We start from the raw sequence: 20780 nt of genomic DNA on the forward strand, positions 1-20780 counted from the left end.
TGACCCCCCCACCTCCCTCCCGGACGGGGCGGCTGGCCAGGCGGGGGGCTGACCCCCCCACCTCCCTCCCGGACTGGGTGGCTGGCCAGGCGGGGGACTGACCCCCCCACCTCCCTCCCGGACAGGGCGGCTGGCCGGGCGGGGGGCTGACCCCCCCACCTCCCTCCCGGACGGGGCGGCTAGCCGGGCGGGGGGCTGACCCCCCCACCTCCCTCCCGGACGGGGCGGCTGGCCGGGCGGGGGGCTGACCCCCCCACCTCCCTCCCGGACGGGGCGGCTGGCCGGGCGGGGGGCTGACCCCCCCCACCTCCCTCCCGGACGGGGCGGCTGGCCGGGCGGGGGGCTGACCCCCCCACCTCCCTCCCGGACTGGGCGGCTGGCCGGGCGGGGGGCTGACCCCCCCACCTCCCTCCCGGACGGGGCAGCTGGCTGGGCAGAGGGGCTCCTCACTTCTCAGTAGGGGTGGCCGGGCAGAGGCGCCCCTCACCTCCCGGACGGGGCGGCTGGCCGGGCGGGGGGCTGACCCCCCCACCTCCCTCCCAGACTGGGCGGCTGGCCGGGCGGGGGGCTGACCCCCCCACCTCCCTCCTGGACGGGGCAGCTGGCCAGGCAGAGGGGCTCCTCACCTCCCAGTAGGGGTGGCCGGGCAGAGGCGCCCCTCACCTCCCGGACGGGGCGGCTGGCCGGGTGGGGGGCTGACCCCCCCCACCTCCCTCCCGGACGGGGTGGCTGGCCTGACGGGGGGCTGACCCCCCCCACCTCCCTCCCGGACAGGGTGGCTGCCGGGCGGAGATGCTCCTCACTTCCCAGACGGGGTGGCTGCCGGGCGGAGAGGCTCCTCACTTCTCACATGGGGCGGCTGCCGGGCGGAGGGTCTCCTCACTTCTCAGACGGGGCGGCCGGGCAGAGACGCTCCTCACCTCCCAGACGGGGTGGCGGCCAGGCAGAGGCGCTCCCCACATCCCAGACAATGGGCGGCCGGGCAGAGACGCTCCTCACTTCCTAGATGTGATGGTGGCTGGGCAGAGACGCTCCTCACTTTCCAGACTGGGCAGCCAGGCAGAGGGGCTCCTCACATCCCAGACGATGGGTGGCCAGGCAGAGAGGCTCCTCACTTCCCAGATGGGGTGGCGGCTGGGCAGAGGCTGCAATCTCAGCACTTTGGGAGGCCAAGGCAGGCGGCTGGGAGGTGGAGGTTGTAGCAAGCCGAGATCACGCCACTGCACTTCAGCCTGGGCGCCATTGAGCACTGAGTGAACCAGACTCCGTCTGCAATCCCGGCGCCTCGGGAGGCCGAGGCTGGCGGATCACTCGCGGTTAGGAGCTGGAGACCAGCCTGGCCAACACAGCGAAACCCCGTCTCCCGGATTGTGCTCTTATAAACATGCATGTGCAAGTGTCTTTTTCTGGTTTTATTTTTTTTTTTTTTGAGATGGAGTCTCGCCCGGTCACCCAGGTTGGAGTGCAAAGGCGTGATCTCGGCTCACTGCAATCTCCGCCTCCCGGATTCAAATGATTCTCCTGTCTCAGCCTCCCGAGTAGCTAGGATTACACTCCTGATCCACCTTGATCTCCTGACCTTGTGATCCGCCTGCCTCAGCCTCCCAAAATGCTGGGATACAGGCGTGAGCCACCGCGCCCGACAATCACTTTGGAAATTCTAAGGGTTTTAGGAGTTCTGTGACACCAAGCGGGAACAAGGACCAAATATACTGTATTTCATATTATACTACCACCCTCAATTAGAGCTTGGGGTGCTTGGGGGCAGAGCTCCTGCCATGCAGCACCTGGGAAGATGCTGAGCCCCCTGGATGGTCAGCTGACTGTCACCATGGGATCTGGCTGGTGGCCAGAGCAGGTGCACAGACTGCAAACCCTGGTGGCCTCCGGGCAGCATGCATCGCTGCTCTGCAGAAGGGGCCTGGGTTAAAGAGCAGATATCATGAGGCTCTGCCAGCTGGGGCTGAGGGAGGCGTGTGGGAGTGGAAGTGCCTGGAGCCCAGGGACAAAGTCCTGTAATAAATTACGTGGGCCCAGAGTGCTCCACGCCACCACACCCAACTAATTTTTGTATTTTTAGTAGAGATGGGGTTTCACCATGTTGGCCAGGCTGGTCTCGAACTCCTGACCTCAGGTGATCCACCCATCTTGGCCTCCCAAAGTGTTGGGATTACAGGCGTGAGCCACCGCGCCCAGCCACAAGTGTCTTTTTCATATGACTTATCTTCCTTTGGGTAGATACCCAGCAGTGGGATTGCTGGATCTAACGGTAGGTTTAATTGTAGTTCTTTAAGGAATATCCCTACTGTTTTCCATAGTGGTTGTGCTAGTCTACATTCCCACCAGTGGTGAAAAAGTGTTCCTCACGGGCTTTTTCTAGAATGAAGGGGGGCATCCAGTGGGCTTTTGCTCTATCTCATGAAGTGGGGCTTCTCAAGGGATAGCTCTAGAATAAAGCAGGATTTCTCAAGGACCATCCCACAAATGAATGAGGGTTTTCAAAGGCTATCTCTACAGTAGAGGAAAGTTTCTCATGGCCTACCTCTAAAATGAGGGAGAGTTTTTGAAAAGGCACTGATACAGTGAACAGGGGCTTCTGTGGAGCTACGTCTACATGAAGGACGGTGTTTCAAGGGCTGTCTCTCTAATGAAGAATAATTTCTCAAGGGTTATCTCTGTATAGGAAAGGGGGTTTCTCACAGGCTATCTCTACAGCTTAGGAAGTTTTCTCAGGTGCTAGCTCTAAAATGACGGAGGGATTTTCATTGTTCATATCTATAATGTGGGATATCTCTCTCTACTGTGAATGACATCATCTCCAGGCTGTCTCTCCACAGTGAAGGCAGCGTCTGCTGGGCTGTCTCCACAGTGAAGGGAGCGTCTGCTGGGCTGTCTCTACAGTGAAGGGAGCGTCTGCTGGGCTGTCTCCACAGTGAAGGGAGCTTCTCTGAGCCATCTCCATGGTGAAGGAGGCATCTCTGTGGCTGTCTCCATGGTGAAGGGGGCATCTCCAGGGCTGTCTCCACAGTGATGGGGGCTTCTCCAGGGCTGTCCCCACAGTGAATGTCATCTTCTTGATGCTGTCTCCACAGTGAAGGAGGCATCTCGAGGGCTGTCTCTCCTATGCTGTCTCCAGATAGACCGACAGCATAGCATAAAAGTGCAGCTTAGGATGAACTGCCTCTGAATAAGTGTAAACCAAGCATTTTAGTGCAAAGCAGTGAACGTCATTACAAAGTGCTGTACAGGATCCACTGGTAGCAGAGGGTGTCAGACTTCAGTTCTGATTGAGGGGAATAGCATCAATGAGTCTGAAGGAAACAGTTGAACCAGGTCTAAAACTGCAGGCTGGACTAGAAGCTAAATAGGTCGACACTTGCCCATACCTACACGGGAGCCATATGGCACCTGAACCTAGTTGTGTGTGTCAAGTGTGTGTACATGGTGGGGAGGGATAAACTTGGTCAAATTTGCTCATCTTGTGATGTTGCAGAGGATAGGCAGGGTCTTTGTCAAATCCCCAGCCCCATATTTCCCCTCTGACAGGGAGCAGAGCCCTTCTGGGAGGAGAGATTCTCCTAGAAGAGGTTCTTCGCTGACTTCCCCAGGAGGGGCTGCACCAGGCTCTCCAAGAGCAGGGTCTCTTCCCCGGGGCTGCCTTGCCGTCGCTGACTGCCTCCTAAGGAAGCTGGATTTCTCTAGCCAAATTGTTGCATGTTGTAGGATTTTTGGCAGTGGGGTGGCTGGGCCCTGTGCCCACTGGGAGAAGACAGGATGGAGGACTGTAACTTCTCATTCTTACCCTGGGCTTGCCTGGGCAGAAGAGGAGGGAGCCCTCATGGTGATCCAGGAGCACTGCATCTCTAGGCCAGAGAACATCTCGCAGGGACATATATCTCCGGCACTGTCAGTCACATGCTATTCATGGGAAGGGTATCTCTTGGACATTACCCTGAATGCTGAGCTGTCCTGTGGGTGTTAGACTCCCTTCCAGAAGAGGGGCATACCCTTCTTCATGGGGAGCCCTGGGCTGTGGAGACAGGCTGGAGCAGGGCAATGGAGGGAACTTGAAATCTAGACTCAGGACCCTTTTTCTCTGGTGTGCACCGACAACCCCAGCACCACTGAGAGTGGGGCTGCCGCCACTTTCAGCTCTTCCTGTTGCTCCCTGGCAGCTGTGTGGGGGCCCTTTCTGTTGGGCCCTCCCATGGCTGGCTCCCCACTGAGCTTGGCAGTGAGGCTGTGCAGATGGTCATCACTGTCTGGGCGGGGATGGAAGCTCAGATATCCCAGACAACCCCTGTTGACAGTAAAATAAGTAACAAATGCATACTATGGATAAGGATGAAGGGGTGGCCAGCCCCTCCACACCTGTGGGTGCTTCTCGTCAGGTGGAATGAGAGACTGAGAAAAGAAAGAGACACAGAGACAAAGAATAGAGAAAGAAAAGTGGGCCCAGGGGACCGGTGCTCAGCATACGGAGGACCCACACCGGCACTGGTCTCTGAGTTCCCTCAGTATTTATTGATCATTATCTCTATCACCATCTCGGAGAAGGGGATGTGGCAGGACAATAGGGTAATAATGGGGAGAAGGTCAGCAGGAAAACATGTGAACAAAGATCTCTGTGTCATAAATAAGTTTAAGAAAAGGTGCTGTGCTTTAATGTGCACGTACACAAACATCTCAGTGAGTTAAAGTGCAGTATTGCTGCTAGCATGTCTCACCTCCAGCCCTAAGGCGGTTTTCTCCTATCTCAGTAAATAGAACATACAATCGTGTTTTACACCAAGACATTCTATTCCCAGGGACGAGCAGGAGACAGATGCCTTCCTCTTATCTCAACTGCAAAGAGGCGTTCCTCTTTTACTAATCCTCCTCACACAGACCCTTTACGGGTGTCGGGCTGGGGGATGATCAGGTCTTTCCCTTCCCACGAGGCCATATCTCAGGCTATCACATGGGGAGAAATCTTGGATAGTACCTGGCTTTCCTAGTCAGAGGTCTCTGCTGACTTCCACAGTGTATTGTGTCCCTGGGTACTTGAGATTAGAGAATGGTGGTGACTTTTAACAGGCATACGGCCTTCAAGCACTTTTTTTTTTTAACAAAGCACATCCTGCACAGCCGTAAATCCATTAAACCTTGAGTCAACACAGCACATGTTTCTGCGAGCACAGGGTTGGGGCTAGGGTTACAGATTAACAGCATCTCAAGGTAGAAGAATTTTTCTTAGTACAGAACAAAATGGAGTCTCTTATGTCTACTTCTTTCTACATAGACACAGTAACAGTCTGATCTCTCTTTCTTTTCCCCACAAAGGAAAAGCCAGACAGGACAGAAAGGAGCCATGTGTGAAGTAAAAGTCTCTTCCCTCCTTCCACTCTCCACCCCAATAAATTACAGTTAACAGTTCAATATAATTACCTCCCCAGAGTATTTCTCTCCATCACTCTCTTTCTCTATATATGTGTATATATATCCTCTCTCTCTCTGTTTCTCTCTCTCTCTCCATATATATATATATATATATATATATTTTTTTTTTTTTTTTTTTTTTTTTTTTTTTGAGACCGAGTCTCGCTCTGTCGCCCAGGCTGGAGTGCAGTGGCGCGATCTCGGCTCACTGCAAGCTCCGCCTCCTGGGTTCACGCCATTCTCCTGCCTCAGCCTCCCGAGTAGCTGGGACTACAGGCACCTGCTACCGAGTCTGGCTAATTTTTTGTATTTTTAGTAGAGACGGGGTTTCACCGTATTAGCCAGGATGGTCTCGATCTCCTGACCTCGTGATCCACCCGCCTCAGCCTCCCAAAGTGCTGGGATTACAGGCATGAGACACCGCGCCCGGCCACGTCTGGCTAATTTTTTTTGTATTTTTAGTAGAGATGGGGTTTCACTGTGTTAGCCAGGATGGTCTCGATCTCCTGACCTCATGATCCGCCCGCCTCGACCTCCCAAAGTGCTGGGATTACAGGTGTGAGCCACCGCGCCCGGCCCTAACCATGCTTTTTAAAGAGCTGTGTGGTATTCTACCCAAAGGTTGAACCTGAATCCAGCAGACCTCTGTTGTTGGACAATTGGTGGTTTGTTGAGTTTTTGTTTGTTTCCATTTTTTGCTATTACCATCAATGCCTGTACATCTACCTTGATGAACTTTTACAAGTATATTTGCAGGGTATGTTGCTAATGGTGGGATTGGGTAGACAAAAGGTGTTTAAATTTTTGATAGATGTTATCAAATTGTCTTCTACAAATGGTGGCACCAGTTTACCCTTTACCACAGTGCATGGGCAGGCAGGGTCATCTCTGAGGCCACACACAGCAGCAGGCCTCCTGGGTGGGCCCACTGTGCTGCCCAGGGGCCCCCTCCTTCCTCAGGCTCCCATCCTGGGTGAGCAGCCGCATGCTGGGATGAGATCAGACCCTTCGGTTGGGGGACATTGGGAAGTTACCTAGCCTCAAGTGGCCTCAACTCTCTGAGAGACAAGTCGGGGAAAATGAAATAACTTGGGTGAAGCACAGCCTGACAGCATAGAACGAGGCTCTGCTGGGAGCAGTTCCCTTTTCTTTTCCTCTCCTCCTGCCCAGGGCCTTGTCTGGCCTGGTGGATGGGTGCACAGGCTCTGCCACAGCCCTGTCACCACTAATGCCAAGGCTCAGTTTTTCCAAATATGGATGAGTATGGGAAATAATCATATGTGCCTCACGGGCTTATTGTGCAATGGAAGGGGCATTGTATGTGGAGCTGTTGGCCCGGTGAATGCCCAGTAAGTGCTGCTCTTGTAATGATACCAGGACAACTCAGCCTGTGAATCCTTGGACCCTGGCAGGCCCTCTCCCCAAGGCTGACCATTTATAGTGACCTTTCTGGGGTCCAACTGGGGCCCACTGACCAGCCTGGGCTAGCCCCGAATTCAGGGTGTTCGGCCCGGATCTAGACTCTGGTGACTTTGCCTCCTTTGGGTGGTGGCCCTTCCAACCTGTGTTCTTCTTGAGTGATGGCTTCCATGCCAGGTACTCTCAGCTCTGGGGAGCAGGGAATAGGCAATCAGCTGGTGGCATAGGAGAACTTCCAAGTCTTACTCATCCCTCACCCAGCCCCAGATGCCCTTTCTGCCCAAAGAACACTCAGACCCCTTTGGAGGGCAAAGCTTTGTCAGTGCCCCTTCCGGGCTGGTATCCCATAGGCCAGAGTCTCAATGTTAGTTTTGCTTCTTGGACCCCTGGTTCCTGATCTGTGAAGTGGGATGTCTCCATGGACAGCACAGGGTTGCTGTGGGGCTCAAATGAGAGAACCTGTGGAAAGTGCCCTGCACACAACCTGGCACTCAGCTGCTTGCCCACTCCAGCCCTGTCCTGGTCCAGCAATGCTTTGATCTTCCCTGCACCTCCACCTCCCCACTTGGCTTTCAGCATATTCTTACCCACTCTACCCATACTCCAGTTCAGTGGCACCACAGAAATGTTAGTGGTGTGGCTTCAGACCCACAGCAGCTTTGAGGAGGGCTTTGAGAACTAGCAGTTTACCCTTCTCTTCTCAGGTGAAGGTCACCCTCATTCTGGTCCCTGAGATTAGGTAGGACACTGATCCCCGTAAGCTCAGCCACACTGACCTGCCTCAGGGCTTGACAAAAGGAACTGGACTAAGAAGTCATCCCATTCCCAAGGGGCAGAAAATTTTAAGCACACCAGTGCTTCCTGTAAGGGGCAATGCCTCACCTGCTTTCCTGGGTAGGTCCATCCATCCATCCATCCATCCATCCATCCATCCATCAATCCATTCATCTGTTTGTTCATTCACCTATTCACCCACCAATCTATCCACCCATTCACTTACCCAATCCAACCATTAATCCATCCACCATCCATCTATCCACCCACCCAACCATTCACCCACTCATTCAACCACTAATCGACTCATCCATCCATCCATCCACCAATCTATCCATCCATCAACCCATCAGTGGATCCATCCATCCACTTACGCATCCATCCAACTACCCATACATCCACCTATTCATTCACTAATCCATCCATCTATTCATCCATCTACCTATCCATCCACCAACCCATCCATCCATTTACCTATCCACCCGTCCATCAGCCCACCCTTCCACCTACCGACTCATCCATCCACTCATCCCATTCATCTGTCCACTCATCCATCCATTTACTCAGCAAGCATGTCCTGAGCCCTGACTAGTATGAGTAAGTCACTATCCAGCTCTCAAATTTCTCACAGGTGTGGGAGAGACACACACTGTAACACATAAAAACAGGGATAAATGCTGAGGTTGAAAATTGCAGCCTCTGCATGTGAGGATGTCTGTGCCTGTGTGTGTGTACATGCATGCATGTATGCTAACACACGTGCTTGTGTGTGTGCTCCAAATTCATATCAGATCAAGTACAGACACACTGAGGTAAAAGAGAACATGGGGTGTTTCAGGAACTGCATGATATTCAGTGTACCCTGGGGGGAAGAGGTAAGATACAAGGTGGGCTGAAAAGGTGGGCAGGCTATGATGCTGAAGATCCTTGAGTGTCATAAAGATATGGCACATTCTTAGCTGTGGGAGGCATGACACGGCCAACTTTTGCATCTTCTAAAGATCACTTGATTGGTGTGATGGAGGATGATCGTTCTGAGAGTCCAGCAGCAGCAAGGCCACCTGGGATGCTTCCAACCTCCCAAGTGAGGGATGACAGGAGACTAAGGGATGGCAGGAAGGAGAGTGCCTCAAGTTTTTTCTTCCATTTAATGTCTTTATCTCATTTTGGCATTAGAGTAACGCTGGCCTCATAGAACGAGTTAGAAAGTATTTCCTCTGCTTCTGTTTCCTGGAAGATACTATGGAGAATTAGGCTCATTTCTTCCTTAAATGCTTGGTAGAATTACCAGTGAAACCATCCACACCTGGTGCTTCCTTTTTTGAAAGGTTGCCAATCATTGATTCAATTTCTCTAATAGATACAGGATTTTCAGATTATCTATTTCTCTTTGCATGAGTTTTGGAAGTTTTCATTTTTCAAGGAATTTGTCCATTTCATCTAAGTTACCGAATGTGTTGTTCATAATATGTCTTTACTATCCTTTTAATGTCCATGGGATCAGAGTGATGTCTCCTCTTTCATTTCCAATAGTAGTTAATTTGTGTCTTCTCTTTGCTTTTCTTGGTTAGCCTGACAGAAGTTTATCAATTTTATTGATGTTTGCAAAGAACCAGTTTTTGGTTTCATTGAATTTTCTCTTTTTATTTCCTGTTTTCAATGTCATTGATTTCTGTTCTAATTTTTATTTTTTATTTTCTTCTTCTTACTTTAGGATGATCTTCTTCTTTCTCTAGTTTCCTAAGGTGGAAGCTTAGATTATTGATTTTAGATTTTTCTTTTTTTTTTTTTTTTTGAGATGGAGTCTCGTTCTGTCACCCAGGCTGGAGTGCAGTGGCGGATCTCAACTCACTGCCACCTCTGCCTCCCAGGTTCAAGTGATTCTCCTGCCTCAGCCTCCCGAGTAGCTGGGATTACAGGTGCACGCCACCAAGCCTAGCAGCTTTTTCTATTTTTAGTAGAGACAGGGTTTCACCATGTTGGTCAGGCTGGTCTCGAACTCCTGACCTCGTGATCCACCCGCCTCGGCCTCCCAAAGTGCTGGGATTACAGGCGTGAGCTACCACGCCTGGCCTCTAGATTTTTTAACTATATATTCAGCACTATAAATTTCCCTTAAGTACTTGTTTTATTGGATTCCACAAATTTTGATGTGATATTTTCATTTTCATTTAATTTTACATTTTTCTTCGTACTTACCTGACCCATGTGTTATTCAGAAATATGTTTCTAAATCTCTAAACATTTTGGGCTTTTCTAGTTATCTTTCTGTTATTGATTTCTAGTTTAATTCCATTGTGGTCAGAGAACATACTTTGCATGTATTTTGACACTTTCTTGTCAGATGCATACATGTTAATAATTGTCATGTCTTCTTTGATAAATTTATCCCTTTATCATTATGTAATATTTCTCTTTATTCCTCATAATCTTCCTTGCCCTGAAGTCTGCTCTAAAACAAGTATAGCTACTCCAACTCTCTTTTCTTTCTCTCTTTCTCTCTTTCTTCTTTCTTCCTTCCTTCCTTCCTTTCTTTCTTTCTTATACAAAACACTGATGTATCTAGCTCCATTTTGATTAGTATAAGCAACCTAATACTAACCCAACCCTTTCTTTTAACCATTTCTCCAACCCTTTACTTTTAATTTATCTATGTCTTTAAAAAATAATTTCAACTGGTATTTTTATTAGGGAGTACACGTACAGGTTCGTTACGTGGATACATTGCGTGATGCTGAGGTAGAAATGATCCCGTCACCCAGGTAGTGAGCGTGGCACTCAATAGGTAGTCTTCACATTTAACATAGGTTTCTTGTGGACAACATATAATTGGGGGCCTCAAGTTTTTAAAAGACAAAATCTCCAGGTCCTAGGGATCATTTGGCTGTGAAGAATAGAAGACTCAGTGTTTCTTTCAGCAATTGTTAGTTTCATTTGCTGAGATAAAGAATGCAGGGGCAGAAGCAGGTTTGGGGATCGAGGAGATGAGGTGCTATGGTCACACTGAATTTGATGAGCCCATGGCATATCTGAGGGACATGTCCAGGGAAAGGGGCCTTGGTGGGTCTGGAGATCAGGGTAGGGATGAGAGTTGGAGACGCTAATTTGGGACTCAGCAGGGCTATGATCCTGGTGGCCCTGAGAGAGTGGGCACACATAAGGGGAGCGTGCAGGCTGAAAGAGAATAGAACAAGGGCTGGCAGATCAGTGGGAATTAAGCCATCCAAATGGCTTACCCCAAATAATCAAACTGCAAAAAGGCAGAGACAGGATTTCTGTGTTTTGTCTCCTTCCCTCCACATCTGCCAATTTTATTCTCTCAAATCAGCTATTTTTAAGAAGCTAGGACCATAGCTCCTGGTACTTTTGGCATTGGATTTCGTAATTTTGGCATTAGAGAAGAAAACCAACCCTCAGCTCCCACTCAGAACATCCCAGAAAAAGCTGTGATTGGCTCTGGCTTGGACCACATGGCCGCTTGGGGTCCCAGGATTCACGAGCTTCTCATCAGCAACACAATTGGAACTAGGGAAGATGTTCCCCATAAAGATATAGGAGGAAGGCATACTGGGCAGACAAAAATCACCAGCCACTCCCTTGGACACCAAGAGGTCAAGGTGAGTGAAAGGGCCAGGCGCGGTGGCTCATGCCTGTAATCCCAGCACTTTCAGAGGACAAGGTGGGCAGATCACTTGAGGCCAGGAGTTCAAGACCAGCCTGGCCAACATGGAGAAACCCCATCTCTACTAAAAATACAAAAATTAGCCAGGCATGGTGGAGCATGCCCATAGTCCCAGGTATTCAGGAGGCTGAGGATCCCTTGAACCCAGGAGACAGAGTTGCAGTGGGCTGGGATCGCGCAACTGCACTCTAGCCTGGGCAACAGATTGAGACTCTGTCTCCAAAAAAAAAAAGCTCTGGGAGGAGATTCAGTGGTGCTCCAGAGGCAGAGGGAAAGTCAGGAAAGTGCAGCCTTGTAGGAGCAAAGTGAGATGGTCAGGACGGCATGAAAGGTGAGAAGGTGGAGGCAGTGTAATGGGGTGGCTGTTTCAGGCAACTTGGCTGTGGGGCAAAACCCAAGGAGGAGGAGGGTATGAAAGCTGGATGGGGACGGTGAGGCTAAGAAAATGCATTTTTAAGATAGACAAGACCTGAGCTTATCACTATTCAGAGGGTAAAGGACTAGGAGAGTGGACGAGGATGAAGATGTGAGGGGAGGATAATGTACTAGTCACTCATTGCTGCATAACAAGTTATCCCAAATTTTAACAGCTTAGAATAACAAGTATTTATTATCTCACACAGGTTTTGGGGGTCAGAAATCTAAGAGCAGCTTATCTGGGTGGTTCCGGCCCAGGGACCCTCATAGGGTTTGTAGTAGTTGCTTGGGTTGCCATAACCAAATACCGCAGACTGAGGATGGGGTGGGGGTGGGGCTTAAACAATGGAAAAGTGTATTCTCCACTGTTCTGGAGGCTAGAAATACAATATCAGGGTGTCAGCAGGGTTGGGTTCTTCCAGGCATCTCTCCTTGGCTTGCAGATGTGGGCACAGCCATCTGTCCTCTTGTCATCTCTTCACACAGTCTTCCCTCTGCATGTCTGCATCCTAATCTGTTGTTGACTATAAAATTGTCGTCACAATGTTGGCTGAGCTATGGTGATCTGAAGCCACAACTGGGGCTGGAGGGTCCCTTCCAAGATCACATAGCTGTTAACTGGGGCCCTCAGTTCTCACAACACGGGCCTCTCCTTAGGGCTGTTTGAGCATCCTCACAACCTCCAGGCTCCCCAGGCTGAGAGATCTTAGAGAGAGAGCAAGCAGGAAGCCACAAAGGCTCTACTCCATTCCTTCTACCTTATTCTATTTGGCAAAAGCAAATCACTAAGTCCACACTCGAGATGGGGTGAACTCGAGATAGTCTCTCTTTTGAAGGGAGATGTGTCAAAGAATTTGGGGACATACATTAAACCACTACAGTAATTGATAAAGCAAGGCCCTAAAGCAGAGGCCAGAGAAGGCAGGGCTGGAAGGATTCGTGTGGGCTGTCAAGGTTCCCTGCTCCTGGGCAGTCATCTAAGTCTGCAGAGATACAGAGGAGACAGGGAGGGGTGGCGTTGGAAGCTGAGTGTTGTTTCTCTCTTGTTTCAGTGAAAGAGGTCAAGGTGTTCTGCGGAGTGGGTGGTGGAAAGGAGCTTTGAAATAGGGATTTTGGCAGAAACAGCTGACTGGGGCCTAAAGAAGGATCCCTGGACACTGCTGAAGGCCTAGCGGAGGTGCAGGCCATGAGACCACCCTGCCCCTGTCTGTAAGGGGGTGGAATGCATCCCCAGCCCTGCTCAGCTCCAAGGCTGGGACTTTGCAAGGAGAGATCAGGAATCAGTTCAAGGGAAATCACAGTATTCACAGGAGGGCGACGGACCACAGGGGCCCACGTCATGTATGCTTCCTTCTGGTTCAAGTTGGCATTTGGAAAAAAAAGTGTGCTTCTTGTATTTTCTTTTCTTTGGGCCTTTTAATTTTTACTTTTAATTGACGCATAATAATTGTACATATGTGTGGGGTACAGTGAGGGTGTTTCAATATGTATTTTATTTTTGTATTCCATTTACAAGTTTTGATCTGACCACTTTCGTTCCAAAAAGATTTGAGGCCGTTTCCAGGCTAGTTGGGGATGGAAATGAAGCCAGGAGGTGGGCTGGTAGACAGAGGAGACATGGAAGGACCCAGGTGTCATGATGGAATGAGAACCAGTTGCTCATGGGACCCAGCTGGGTCCAGGGCGGGTTGTGGTGGGGAGGGGCGGTGGAGGCCACAGCTTCTGAAGCGGAGCAGTTCTGGGCTGTGGGAAGACCAGGCAAGCCATGGAGTGGGGGCCCCTAGGGCTGGGGGTCAGAGGAGGAGACGTCTATGGTATGTGACAGGCCATGTGGGGAATGGCAGGACCAACATGGGGTCTTCTGTGAGGCAGATCCTGGTGTCTGGAGAGGAATGATGGGGCATGCCTGGAGGTCAGATGCTGCAGCGGGGAGGAGGGCAGGACCACGGGTGGGCCTCAAACTTCCACATGGGGTGGAGAATCCAGAATCTGGAAGCAACAACGGGCAGCCAGAGGCAGGGCAATTCCCTCTGTGTCTTTTCCCACCTGCCACCCCCTGAAAGAGCTGTCTGGGAGCCAGGATTCAGTTATACAACAGGTATTCTCTGCATTTTTATACAGGTTCTTAAACATTCCCAAAGCAGAGGATGTGGGGCAAAGAGGAGGGATTTTGGAGCTGGGGAGAAAATTCTCCTTTGCTTACTAACTGCATAGCCTCTGCAAAGTCTCAGCATTTCTCAGTTTTCTCACCTGTAAAACAGAGACAGCAGCATTTCTTCTCAGAGCTTCCTCCGCCACTGTGCACCCTCACTCATCCATCAAAGCCGTTGTCAAAGTCACATCTTCTCCAAGGGCTTCATCTGCTCTTTCACTGGACAAGTATTGACTGATGGCTATGGCCTTATAAGATAGTTTGAATTCAGGTAATGTGATGCCTCCATATTTGTTCTTTTTGTTTAGTCTTGCTTTGGCTATGGGGGCTCTTTTTTGGTTCCATATGAATTTTAGGATTGTTTTTTCTAGTTCTGAGAAGAATGATGGTGGTATTTTGATGGGAATTGGCTTGAATTTTTAAATTGCTTTTGGCAGTATGGTCATTTCACAACGTTGATTCTACCCATCCATGAGCATGGGATGTGTTTCCATTTGTTTGTGTTGTCTATGATTTCTCTCAGCAATGTTTTATAGTTTTCCTTGTAGAGGGCTTTCACTTCCTTGGTTAGGTATACGCTTAAGTATTTTATTTTTTTGCAGCTATTGTAAAAGAAGTTGAGTTCTTGATTTGATTCTCAGCTTGGTCACTTTTGGTGTATAGCAGAGCTACTGATTTGTGTACATTAATTTTGTATCCCGAAAATTTGTTGAATTCATTTATCAATTCTAGGAGCTTTTTGGAGGAATCTTTAGGGTTTGCTAGGTATACAATCATATCATCAGCAAACAGCAACAGTTTGACTTCCTCTTTACCGATTTGGATGCCTGTTATTTCTTTCTCTTGTCTGATTGCTCTGGCTAGGGCTTCCAGTACTATGTTGAAGAGGAGTGGTGAGAGTGGGAATCCTTGTCTTGTTTCTGTTCTCAGAGGGAATGCTTTCAACTTTTCCCCAATCAGTATTATGTTGGCTGTGGATTTGTCATAGATGGCTTTTATTACGCTGAGGTATGTCCCTTGTATGCCGATTTTGCTAAGGGTTTTAACCATAAAAGGATGCTAGATTTTGTCAAATGCTTTTTCTGCATCTATTGAGATGATCATGTAACTTTTGTTTTTAATTCTATTTATGTGGTGTATCACATTTATTTATTATTTTTATTTATTTATTTATTTTGAGACGGAGTTTCATTCTTGTTGCCCAGGCTGGAGTGCGATGGTGCAATCTCAGCTCACCACAACCTCTGCCTCCCGGGTTTAAGTGATTCTCCTGCCTCAGCCTCCTGAGTAACTGGGATTACAGGCGTGTGCCACCATGTCCAGCTAATTTTGTATTTTTAGTAGAGACAGGGTTTCTCCATGTTGGTCAGGCTGGTCTCAAGCTCCCGGCCTCAAGTGATCCACCTGCCTCAGCCTCCCAAAGTACTGGGATTACAGGCATGAGCCACTGTGCCCGGCCGTATCACATTTATTGACTTGCGTATGTTAAACCATCCCTGCATCCCTGGTATAAAACCCACTTGATCATGGTGGATTATCTTTTTGAGATGCTGTTGGATTCAGTTAGCTAGTATTTTGTTAAGGATTTTTGCATCTATGTTCATCAAGGATATTAGTCTGTAGTTTTCTTTTTTGGTTATGTCCTTTTCTGGTTTTGATATTAGGGTGATAATGGCTTCATAGAATAAGTTAGGGAGGATTCCCTCTTTCTCTGTGTTGTGGAATAGTATCAATAGGATTGGTTTTCTTTTTTGAATGTCTGGTAGAATTCAGCTGTGAATCTGTCTGGTCCTGGACTTTTTTGTTGTTGCTGTTAATTTTTTTTATTACCATGTCAGTCTTGCTGCTTATTATTGGTCTGTTCAGGGTATCTAATTCTTCCTGATTTAAATTAGGAGGGTGTATTTTTCCAGGAATTTATCCATTTCCTCTAGGCTTTCTAGTTTATGCGTGTAAAGGTGTTCAAGTAGCCTTAAATGATCTTTTGTCTTTCTGTGGTGTCAGTTGTAATACCTCCTGTTTCATTTCTAATTGATTTTTTTTTTTTTTTGAGATGGAGTTTCACTCTCGTTGCCCAGGCTGGAGCACAGTGGCATGATCTCAGCTCACTGCAACCTCTGCCTCCCAGGTTCAAGCAATTCTCTGCCTCAGCCTCCCAAGTAGCTGGGATTACAGGTGCCCACCACCATGCCTGGCTAATTTTTTGTATTTTTGTTAGAGATGGAGTTTCACCATCTTGGCCAGGCTGGTCTTGAACCCCTGACCTCGTGACCCACTCGCCTTGGCCTCCCAAAGTGCTGGGATTACAGGCTTGAGCCACCGTGCCTGGCCGTCTAATTGATCTTATTTTGATCTTCTCTCTTCTTGGTTAATCTTGTTAATGGTCTATCAATTTTATTTATCTTTTCAAAAAACCACCTTTTTGTTTCATTTATCTTTTGTGGGTTTTTGTTGTTGTTGTTTTCGTTGTTGTTGTTTCAATTTCATTTAGTTCTGCTCTGATCTTGGTTATTTCCTTTCTTCTGCTGGGTTTGGATTTGGTTTGTTCTTGTTTCTCTAGTTCCTTGAGATGTGACCTTCCTTAGATTGCCTATTTGTGCTCTTTCAGATTTTTTGATGTAGGCATTTAAGGCTATAAACTTTCCTCTTAGCATTGCCTTTGCTGTATCCCAGAGGTTTTGACAGATTGTGTAACTATTATCATTCAGTTTGAAGCATTCTTAAATTTCCATCTTGATTTCATTGTTGACCCAATGATCATTCAGGAGCTAGTTATTTCATTTCCATGTATTTGCATGGTTTTGGAGGTTCCTTTTGGAGCTGACTTCCAGGTTTATTCCACTGTGGTCTGAGAGAGTACTTGATATAATTTCAATTTTCTTAAATTTATTGAGACTTGTTTTGTGGCTTATCATATGGTCTATCTTGGAGAAAGTTCCATGCACTGAGGAATAGAATGTACATTCTGTGGTTGTTGGGTAGAATGTTCTGTAAATATCTGTTAAGTCCATTCATTCCAGGGTATAGTTTAAATCCATTGTTTTTTTGTTGACTTCTGTCTTGAGGACCTGCCTAGTGCTGCCAGTGGAGTATTGAAGTCCCCGGCTATTAATTGTGTTGCTGCTATCTCATTTCTTAGGTCTAGTAGTAATTGTTTTATAAATTTGGAAGCTCCAGTGTTAGGTGCATGTATATTTAGGATTGTGATATTTTCCTGTTGGACAAGGCCTTTTATGATTATATAATATCCCTCTTTGTCTTCTTTAACTGCTGTTGCTTTAAAGCTTGTTTTGTCTGATATAAGAATAGCTACTCCTGCTCACGTTTGGTGTCCATTTGCACAGAATGGCTTTTTCCACCCCTTTAAGTTTATGTGAGTCCTTTTGTGTTAGGTGATTTTCTTGAAGGCAGCAGATGCTTGGTTGGTGAATTCTTATCCATTCTGCCATTCTGTATCTTTTAAGTGGCACATTTAGGCCATTTACATTCAACATTAGTATTGAAATGTGAGGTATTATTCCATTCATTATGCTATTTGTTGCCTGTATACCTTTTAATTGCTTTTTTGTTTTATAGGTCCTATGAGATTCATGCTTTAAAGAGGATCTGTTTTGATGTGTTTCCAGGATTTGTTTCAAGATTTAGAACTCCTTTTAGCAGTTCTTGCAGTGCTGGCTTGGTAGTGGCAAATTCTCTCAGCATTTGTTTGTCTGAAAAAGACTGGATCTTTCTTTCATCTATGAAGCTTAGTTTTGCTGGATACAAAATTCTTGGCTGATAATTGTTTTGTTTAAGGAGGCTGAAGATAGGGTCCCAATCCCTTCTAGCTTATAGAGTTTCTGCTGAGAAATCTGCTATTAATCTGATAGGTTTTCCTTTATAGGTTACCTGGTGCTTTTGCCTCACAGCTCTTAAGATTCTTTCCTTTGTCTTGACTTTAGATAACCTGATGACAGTATGCCTAGGTGATGATCTTTATGTGATGAATTTCCCAGGTGTTCTTTCTTGTATTTGGATGCCTGGGCTTCTTGTATTTGGATGTCTAGGTCTCTAGCAAGGCCAGGAAGGTTTTCCTTGATTCTTCCCCAAAAAATGTGTTCCAAACTTTTAGATTTCTCATCTTCCTCAGGAATGCAAATTATTCTTAGGTTTGGTTGTTTTACATAATCCCAAACTTCTTGGAGGCTTTGTTCATTTTTTAAAAATCTTTTTTCTTTGTCTTTGTTGAATTGAGTTAATTCTGAATTGGGTTGATTCAGAGCTTGTCTTCAAACTCTGAAGTTCTTTCTTCTGCTTGTTTGATTCTATTGCTGAGACTTGCCAGAACATTTTGCATTTCTCTAAATGTGTCCCTTGTTTCCTGAAGTTGCAATTGTTTTTTATTTATGCTATCTGTTTCAATGAATATTTCTCCCCTCATTTCTTGTATCACTTTTTTGATTTTCTTAAATTGGACTTTACATTTCTCCGGTGCCTCCTTGATTAGCTTAATAATTGACCTTCTGAATTCTTTTTCAAGTAAGTCAGGGATTTCTTCTTGGTTTGGACCCATTGCTGGTGAGCTAGTGTGATTTTTTGGGGGTGTTAAAAAAACTCTCATTTTGTCATATTACCAGAATTGTTTTTCTGGTTCCTTCTCATTTGGGTAGGCTATGTCAGAGGGAAGTTCTGGGACTCAAGGCTGCCATTCAGATTCTTTTGTCCCACGGGGTGTTCCCCTGATGTAGTACTCTCCCCCTTTTGTGGTATTGGTATAAAAATAGGCATATAGACCAATGGAACAAAATAGAGAACCCAGTAATAAACCCAATTGCTTACAGCCAACTGACCTTCAACAAAGCAAACAAAAACGTAAAGTGGGGAAATAACACCCTATTCAACAAATGGTACTGGGATAATTGAAAAGCCACATGTAGGAGAGTGAAACTGAATCCTCATCTCTCACCTTATATAAAAATCAACTCAAGGTGGATCAAGGACTTAAATCTAAGACCTAAAACTATAAAAATTCTAGACTATAACATCAGAAAATCCCTTCTAGACATTGGCTTAGGCAAAGATTTCATGACCAAGAGCCCAAAAAACAAATGCAACAAATACAAAGATAAATAGGTGGGACTTAATTAAACTAAAGAGCTTTTGCACAGCAAAATGAACAGTCAGCAGAGCAAACAGATAACCCATAAAGTGGGAGAAAATCTTCACAAACTATGCATCTGACAAAGGACTAATATCCAGAATCTACAAGGAACTCAAACAAATTAGTAAGAAAAAAAACCAAACAATCCCATCAAAAAGTGGGCTAAGGTTATGAATAGACAATTCTCAAAAGAAGATATACACATGGCCAAGAAACATGAAAAAATGCTCAACATCACTAATGATCAGGGAAATACAAATCAAATTGCAATGTGATACCACCTTACTCCTACAAGAATGGCCATAATTAAAAAATCAAAAAATAAAAGATGTTAGCATGGATGCAGTGAAAAGGGAATGCTTCTACACTGCTGGTGGGAATGTAAACTAGTACAGCCACTATGCAAAACAGTGTGGAGAATCCTTAAAGAACTAAAAGTAGAACTTCCATTTGATGCAGCAATCCCACTACTGGGTATCTACCCAGGGGAAAAGAACTCACTATTCGAAAAGACACTTGCACGCACAAGTTTATAGCAGCATGATTCACAATTGCAAAAATGTGGAACCAGCCCAAATGCCTATCAATGAACAAGTGGATAAAGAAATTGTGATATCTATGTATCATATATATAGAGATATAGACATATATATATGATATACATATGTATGATGGAATACTACTCAGCCATAAAAAGGAATGAATTAATGGCTTTCACAGCAACCTGGATGGGATTGGAGACTATTATTCTAAGTGAAGTAACTTGGGAATGGAAAACCAAACATCGTATGTTCTCACTCGTAAGTGGGAGCTAAGCTATGAGGATGCAAAGGTGTAAGAATGATACAATGGACTTTGGGGACTCGGGGAAAGGGAGGGAAGGGGTTGAGGAATGAAAGACTACAAATTGGGTTCCATGTATATTTCTCTGGTGATGCGTGCACCAAAATCCCACAAGTCACGGCTAAAGAGCTTAGCAATAGACCTGGTACCCACCTTGCACTGCTCAGCGCAGGGAGGGGAAGCTGCCAACACTCAGTCAGGGTAACTCGGGGTTTCTTCCTTTAAATGGGACAAGTGGGCTCCTCCCCGCTCCTCCTCCTGCTGGGCCTGGCTGCCTACTTGGGCCTGGCTGCCTGCTCCCTCTAGAACCACCAGGTGCTAAGGACAGGTTTGAAAGGAGGCAGATCCGGGTTTGATTCCCAGCTGTGCTACTAATTAACTGAGTGGCATTTCCTGCATTGAGTCCCATGTCTAAAGTGAGGGAACACACACATTCTGCAGTGCTGTGAGGCTTAAAGTTGTGTCTATAGCTCCAGTGGCTGCTTACCTGAGCACTTCCCAAGATGTGTGACGGTGACTGGTTTTCATGGATATCTGACCAGTTAAAATTGGGGCTTCTGGATGACAGGGAACCACCTACTCCCTGTATCAAGCCCAGGACTGGGTATGAAATACGTCTTCAATAAAGGTGATGTGGGACGAAGAAGCTGAGAACAGCTCTTGCACTTGGGCTAGGACTGTGACTCATTCATCCATTTATTCAGCATTGTTTTTGAGCCAGGTCCCATGCCGGGCACTTAGGGAAGTGTTGGTGAACAAGCCCAGCTCCTGTGCTCCAGGGGCTCCTATTGGGGCTGTGTATGGAGCTGACGTTCTGCTTTCTCTCTCCATACAGGCTTGTGGAACTGCTGACTCAGGATGTTGGGGTTCAGGCTGGTAAGAATTATATGATTTGATCTAGGGGTTGTTGGTGTAAGTTACTCAAAGCCAAGTTG

At 47.0% G+C, this 20780-nt stretch overlaps 1 protein-coding gene across 5 annotated transcripts in view; it reads left to right on the forward strand.

The window, feature by feature from the left end:
- MYO7B (myosin VIIB) overlaps window positions 1-20780 on the forward strand; it is a 103598-nt gene that overhangs the window by 5375 nt on the left and 77443 nt on the right. For all 5 annotated transcript variants that reach the window (XR_010150015.1, XR_001716182.3, XM_016949685.2 and 2 more), the window contains exon 2: window positions 20681-20721. Coding sequence is in view for 3 of the 5 variants with exons in the window: in XM_016949685.2 (XP_016805174.2) it covers window positions 20704-20721 (18 nt within the window). In the remaining 2 variants the exon portion in view is untranslated. The remainder of the gene's footprint in view (window positions 1-20680; window positions 20722-20780) is intronic.

This window comes from Pan troglodytes, chromosome 13, assembly GCF_028858775.2.
Source record: "Pan troglodytes isolate AG18354 chromosome 13, NHGRI_mPanTro3-v2.0_pri, whole genome shotgun sequence".
In the NCBI taxonomy this organism is placed as follows: domain Eukaryota; kingdom Metazoa; phylum Chordata; class Mammalia; order Primates; family Hominidae; genus Pan; species Pan troglodytes.